The sequence below is a fragment of the Chrysochloris asiatica genome, unplaced genomic scaffold (assembly GCF_000296735.1).
Source record: "Chrysochloris asiatica unplaced genomic scaffold, ChrAsi1.0 scaffold00090, whole genome shotgun sequence".
Classification (NCBI taxonomy): domain Eukaryota; kingdom Metazoa; phylum Chordata; class Mammalia; order Afrosoricida; family Chrysochloridae; genus Chrysochloris; species Chrysochloris asiatica.
The window spans coordinates 9,694,069-9,700,997 of NW_006408608.1; the positions used below are offsets into that span (position 1 = coordinate 9,694,069).

Genomic DNA, 6,929 nt, shown 5'->3' on the forward strand with positions numbered 1-6,929 from the left:
GGCCGCCCCCGCGCCGCGCCCGCGCCTGGCGGCCCGATGTGGCTGCAGCAGAGGCTTAAGGGATTGCCAGGGCTGCTGTCGAGCAGCTGGGCCCGCCGTCTCCTCTGTCTGCTCGGGCTTCTACTGCTGCTCCTGTGGTTCGCGGGCTCCGGGGCGCGGCGGGCGGCGGGCGGTCTGCATCTGCTGTCTTGGGTTCACGGCGAGCCGAGTGCCGCCGAGCCCTCCGCCTGCCTGGAGGCGGCCACCCGTGTCTGGCGTGGCTTGCGGGAGCGCGGTGAGGCTGTGCCGCTGGGCCCTGGCGTGCCGGCCCTGGTAGCCAACGGCTTTCTGGCCCTGGACGTTGCGGCCAACCGGCTCTGGGTGACCCCTGGGGACCGGGAGCCCGCTGTGACGCCGGATTTTGTGCCGTTAGTGCAGCTGCGCCCCCTCAGCGCGTTGGCCGAAGCCGGGGAGGCCGTACTGCTTTTGCGGGAAGGCCTGCTGCGCCGAGTGCGGTGCGTGCAGCTCGGGGTCCCAGGCTCCGGCCCCGCGGCTGCCGTTCCGGGACCAGTTTCTGGCTCGGTCACGGGGGCCTGTCGCGACTGCGTGCTGCTGCAGGAGGACTTTGTGGCGCACCGGGGCCGACCTCACGTCTACCTGCAGCGTATCCAACTCAACAACCCCACGGAGCGCGTGGCCGCGCTACAGACTGTGGGGCCCACCGCCGGCCCGGCCACCAGGGCCTTCACCAGTACCCTGGAGAAGGTCGGAGACCATCAGTTCCTCCTCTACTCGGGCCGGTCCCCCCCTTTGTCGTCGGGACTGGTACACTTAGTGGTGGTGGCCGCCAAGAAGCTAGTGAACCGGCTCCAGGTGGCTCCCAAGACACAACTGGATGAGACAGTGCTTTGGGTGGTACATGTCTCCGGCCCCGTTAATCCCCAGGTGCTTAAGAGTAAAGCAACCAAGGAGCTGAAGACACTCCAGGACTTGGCCCGGAAGGAAATGCTGGAGCTCTTGGAGGTACCAGCCAGTGAACTGTTCCAGGACCACCAGCGCCTCTGGGCCCAGCTCTTCAGCCCAGGTGCGACCTAGCGAGTGTCTGGGGGAGGGAGGTAGACCACAGATAACCAGGTGACTGAAAGAGAGGAGCGAAGTGGTTTAGGAGCTTGACACTTGCCCTGGAGGCGAATCTATGTTGACAAGGTTGTAATAGTTGTTAAGTGCTATGGAGTCAGTTCTGACACGCTGGGTTTCCGAGGAGTGGCTGGTGAGTTTGAACCGCCAGCCGTGCAGTCCAACGCATCCTGCAGCACCACACCACAACCCCTGACTAGGTAGTAGCACGTGCTATTCCCTCGGAGTCTGTCTTTGGTGACCACAGCACCTACTTTGGGAAGCTTTTCTGAGGTCTTCATGAAAGAGTGAGTGTGAACGGCAGGTGTTATTAATTGCTCTTGAAAGTGGGGCTCAAGTTGAGCAGGGTGAGGTGTTCAAGGTTGGATTGTAAAGGGTAAACTATTTGGGCAGACCCCAGAGACTGTCCTCAGTTTCCAGACCAGCAGGACATGACTCTCGCTGGGCTGCATGTGCCCTGCTAGTGTGACCACAGCTTCTTCATGGGGCACTTGCAATGCCCCTGATCAATGACAACTTCTTTTCCCCGACTGTTTAGAGGAGAGACAGAGAGGAGTTTGGGTTCCCAAAGTTCCAGTTGTCTCCAATCCCCGAGGTTTGGTTGCTCAAAGAGTTCTAACTGATTCAACAAGTCTCGGTTGAATGCTTGTTCCAAGGGCTGTCCTAGGCGCTGGGGAGACGGTGTGTGCAGAAGGAAGTGCCTGTTCTCATGGGGCATGGTAGTTTTTTAGATATAAAAAAGGTTACAAGGAGAAGTTTTAAAATAGGGGAATGTGATAGGGGATGGCAAGTAGGGTAAGAGTCTGGAATGGGGAGGGGGCTTCTTTTAGCTACATTGTTGGCTGGGGACCTCTCTGAAGGGCAGAAGGAAGCCATGTAATGATCTGGGAACCAGCCTGGGCAGAGGCCCCCAGGCAGGAGCAGGATGACTTAGGGGAGGGTGTTGGGTGGTAGCCAGATTGTTAAGACCTTAGTGTGAGGACTTTGAATCCTGTTCTGAGTGGGATGGGAAGCAGGGGAGAGTGTGAGTGGGTCAGTATCTTCTGTACCTTTTAAAACAGATCTCTCTGGCCATTGTACCTACCAACAGTATGAGGGGGCTTCAAAAAGTTTGTATTGTAGGAAAGTGGAATTACTGTTTAAAAGAACATTTTGAACCAACCCCCCCCCCCCCCCCCAAGACTGTACAAAGTCAAAGTGGATGCATGAGGACCAATTCCAAGAGGCTTTTTCTGGAGCCCAGATGAGACAGGAAGGAGGCTTGGGCCAAGGTTGTGACCAGGGAGATGGAGTTGCCAGGGCTTCTCATCAGTTGGCTGTGGGGAGTGAGAACTTGAGACAGACTGCTGAATTTTTGGGACTTGAGCAGTTGTGTGGCTGGCAGTGTCATTTATCAAGAAGGGGACAACTTGGAGAAGGGTGGTTTGGGGTTGGAATGTCAGGTATAAAATGCCTCTCAGACATCCTGTTGGGGACACCAAGCAGAGATGACAGAGAAGTGGCCTGAGATTAGTACAGTATCCTGATAGGGGGGACAGGGGGGTGGAGCAGGGAGAGGATGGGGGGTGGAGACCAAACTCTTCCCTTAAGCTCATAGACTGGGAAATCCTAGCTAGGTCTGTGTTCTTGGCTCTGGCGGGGGGCTCCCCTGCCTTGTTAACAAGGTTTTTTAGGGTTCAAGCCTTCAGGGTTCTAGCTGGTCTTATAAGGAGGACAGGCAAGATGGCTTTGTTCTTTAAGGAGGGACCCCAGGGACTGGCCATGCCTTCTGTCTAATGTGCAACCTTGGGGTGTTCCAGGGGTAGAGATGAAGAAGATCACCGATGCCCACACCCCATCCAGCCTGACGGTGAACCTAACTCTGTACTACATGCTCTCCTGCTCCCCAGCCCCCCTGCTCAGCCCCGCCCTGAGCCACAGGGAGCGGGAACAGATGGAGGCAACGCTCAACTACGAAGATCACTGCTTCAGTGGCCACGCCACGATGCACGCTGAGAACCTGTGGCCTGGGCAGCTGGCCACGGTCCAGCAGATCCTTCAGCTGTCCGACCTGTGGAAGCTGACCCTGCAGAAGCGTGGTTGCAAGGGACTGGTGAGGGCGGGTGCCCCGGGCATCATGCAGGGCATGGTGCTGAGCTTCGGTGGACTGCAGTTCACAGAGAACCACCTCCAGTTCCAGGCCGACCCCGATGTGCTACACAACAGCTACTCCCTCCACGGCATTCGCTACAAGAACGACCACATCAACCTGGCCGTGCTGGCCGATGCCCAGGGCAAGCCCTACCTACATGTGTCCGTGCAGTCCCTGGGCCAGCCCGCCAAGATCTACGCCTGTGAAGCGGGCTGCCTGGACGAGCCCGTGGAGCTGACCTCGGCACCCCAGGGCCATACCTTCTCCATCATGGTGACACAACCCATCACGCCGCTGCTCTACATCTCCACCGACCTCACGCACCTGCAGGACCTGCGGCACACGTTGCACCTCAAGGCCATCCTGGCCCACGACGAGCACATGGCCCAGCAGGACCCCGGGCTGCCCTTCCTCTTCTGGTTCAGCGTGGCCTCCCTCATTACCCTCTTCCATCTCTTCCTCTTCAAGCTCATCTACAATGAGTATTGCGGGCCCGGCGCCAAGCCCCTCTTCCGGAGTAAGGTACAAAGCCATTGGCTCACCAACACCCAGGGCCTCTTTCTACCCCATTTCCGTCCTGTATCCAGGAGGGGGGCAGCCTGGAGAGGGTGGGGTGAGGCCTGGGCAGTGGGGTGTCCTAATCGGATGCCTTTACCTTGAGCATGAGAGAGGTGGGAGTACGTTTTCCGTGGACACCAAAAAATGCTTTCAGAAGGAGATGGGGAGCAAGGGAAAGCTGAATGATAGGGGAACCTGGGTTGGAGGCAGTCTCCCCACAAATCACAGCATGCCCTGGACTGGCCCCAAGCCTCTCTTATCTGCCAGAGGCCTTGTCCTCACCCCTTGGAGCTCTCTGCCTCTCACTGTGGCTGTTCTGAGGTCCTGGCCAGTTCTGTACAGGACAAGAACCTCCTCTCTCGTGTCCCGAAACAGGTCTGGCCTCAGGAACTGATCATTTCCAGCACAGTTGTGAAGGGACTGTCTCCTGGGGTTTAATCTGGGGTCAAGACTGCAGGCCAGTCTTCTGGGGAAAGACCAGAAAGGAGTCAGAGGAGAAAGTGCTTCCAAAACTGAGCCTTTTCTCTTTTGTTCTGCTCTTCCTCGAGGCTCCCCTCCAGTTGCAGTGAGAATAGAGACCCATTAGAGCTCGAGGTCTGTACTCTCAAGTCATTCTCCAGTCCAGGGCCCAACTAGGAGAGATGTGCCCTGCATCAGCAGAGGAGTTTTGGGACTTCTGGCCTAGGGCCAGGCCTTGGAGGTAGTAATAGCCTTGCAGGAGCAGAAGGCTGGAGGCAGGGCTAGGTTTCTCAAACTTGAAGAATAGATTGAGATAGATCAGAAAGCGATATGCAAGCTGGCCTGCTGGGAAACCTCCTCCTGACTAGCTGCTCTGTGCTAGAGCAGCTGCTAAATTTACTTGGCGTGGGCTTGGCCACCTCTGCTGTTAGCTAGCCGTTGCCTTCCCCTGCTGGTCTTCTCTCTTCTTGCTCTTGGTGTCCATCCATCCACCCTTGGTTCCTCACGTAGTCAGGGAGACAAGCCAGACTGCCTTTGTAGGGTACTGACCTGTGTCCCTCATCTTATGCATGATCCGGTTGTGCCAACACCATGTCCCAACCACTAGAGTTCCATGGGAACTCCAGCATCACACTAGGCCAAGTGTTGTCTGCAGGCTGGCTCAGACCCTGGCTTGGGGGCCCACAGGGTTCTCCACAGCCTGGGTCCCTGATTATTTCTGTGACCGTCACAAGGACTGGTGGCAAGCAGTAATGCCTGGTTTTGTTCACTGAACAGGAAGATCCCAGTGTCTGAGTGAATGATGTCCTGCTTTCAGCCACCTTTGCACAAGACACCCAGCATGGAAAGGCCTGCTGCGACGAACAAGGGAGCTTATGAAAACCACCACCCTTTTGTGCCTTGTTGGGGGAAACCAGCTATTCGGAGCACTTGTGGGTATTCAAGAGTTTGTGTTGGAAGGAAGGAGAGTGTCTGGTGGGGAGGGAGATGCTAGTGGGCTTGTTGTAAGCTTTTGGCTCAATAAAATGAACCCGAATGGAACATACTTGAAATTGAACTCACTCCTTCCACTTTCCCCCTTTCCTCTGTCCCAGGAAATTGACCCTCTTCTTGAAAAGACTCTTTTAGGAAAAACTGTTCTTATCCTAACTTAATGTATTCTTTCTCAAATTAATTTTTAATTTATTTTGTTCAGAGTTTGTTGGGTGGCTTTGCCGTCCACTCTAGGCGCAGTCTGGCCAGTAGCTTCCTGTCGAAGTGGCTTCTGGCATTTGGGGGCCGTCCAGTCTCCAGGACAGTCTCACTGCTGGTGTGGACTTGGGGGGGTGGCCCGGGTCACACTCGGTTCCCCCCACCATTGTCTCTGTCTTCTCATGAGCCTGTGGAAATCTGTGGTTTTGTACTTTTGGGCCGTCGGGGAGGTGTTTATCTTTCTAATAATTGATGATTGTTGGGTTTTGAAATACCAAAGCTTCTTTTTGTTGTTTTTCAATAAATACCTTTGAAAACTTCCATGACCGGTTTTGTGTGTCACCAGACTTTTGGGTGGTATCTGAAGCAGGAGGACATGTCTCATTTTCCCCTGCACCCCGCTTAACAAAGTCACCTCAGGAGGTGACTTCCTACTCACTGGGGCATTTGCTGGGTGGCCAGGTGAGTCGGTTGAGGGCCCCTCGAATCACCTGGGTCCCTTTCCTGCTCAGTGCCCTCTCCCTGCCCCCGGTCAGTAACCTGGACTCCTTCCTGGAGTTGGTTGACCACGGGTGGAGCCGGCTTGGGGTCTGCTTCAGGGAGCACTTCTGATGGGTGCGGCAAGTGTCAGGCACTGTGTGGGATACACTCTAGTTCCAGTTAACCTAGACGCTGCCTGACTAGAGCCACACTTAACAGCTCTGGGTCACCTTGCCTATCTGTATACCTTGGTGTCTGACCTGGCAGAGGCTCCCACCCACGCAGAGAGTTCACCTGTACCTGTTGCCTGAGAAACACTAGAATTTTAAGGAATTACTATCCGCAAATCAGAGCTCTTGTGTAAGAGCTTACCATATGTCCGATTGTGTGAGAGTTTTACATCAGCGTGGCCCTATGGGAGGAGGAGATGGTGGAGGGAGCTGTTAGCATCCCAGTTTGGGAAATGAGGAAAACAGCGGAATCTCAGACAGTGAAGACTCTGCTCCAGGTCACAGCTTCTGAGTGCAAGGCTGGAAGGCAAACTGGCCCTTCACCCCATCCCTCACCCTGGCTGTTTCCTTGGGAGGGGGTGGAAATAGTAATGAGGTCTGCAGTGCATCTTGTTCAGCCTGAGTTGGGATCAGCCCTGGGCAATGAACCTTAGGAAGGTTCACTTCACAATCCAGATAATGCCATTAGGAGGCGCTGTCTTCTCAGGCCCTCAGGCTAGATGCATGCAGAGGCTTGATCAAGTGGGTTTTTCTTGCACTAAAATTGGATATGGGGGGAAATGGCGTGTTACACATTAGCCAGCAATTCCCAATAGCCAATAAGGATGATTTGGAAATGGGTTCCACCTCGTGCTCCGTCTCATATCCTCTCATGGTCCTACGTGGTCACAGTAACCAGCTTTACACAGGTGTGAGCACCCACTCCTGGTGTGGCACTGTGGGTTGGTACGCTGGACTGCACAGTCCGTTTGAACCTCAAGGTC

The 6,929-nt window shown here is 55.3% G+C and overlaps 1 protein-coding gene across 1 annotated transcript; it reads left to right on the forward strand.

Annotated features, from left to right (window-relative positions):
• Positions 1–36: 36 nt before the first annotated feature.
• Positions 37–5,303, forward strand: KIAA2013 (KIAA2013 ortholog). The gene is made up of 3 exons (XM_006866380.1): positions 37–1,063; positions 2,916–3,769; positions 5,042–5,303. The coding sequence occupies exons 1-3, from the start codon at positions 37–39 to the stop codon at positions 5,057–5,059; spliced, it is 1,899 nt and encodes a 632-aa protein (XP_006866442.1). The 3' UTR covers positions 5,060–5,303.
• Positions 5,304–6,929: the final 1,626 nt, after the last annotated feature.

What these genes read in the sequence shown, in the direction of transcription:
- KIAA2013 (XM_006866380.1), top strand. Translation starts at nt 37, where the DNA reads ATGTGGCTGCAGCAGAGGCTTAAGGGATTGCCAGGGCTGCTGTCGAGC. An exon ending in GGCCCAGCTCTTCAGCCCAG is followed by an intron (nt 1,064 to 2,915) that starts GTGCGACCTAGC and finishes GGGGTGTTCCAG; the next exon opens with GGGTAGAGATGAAGAAGATC.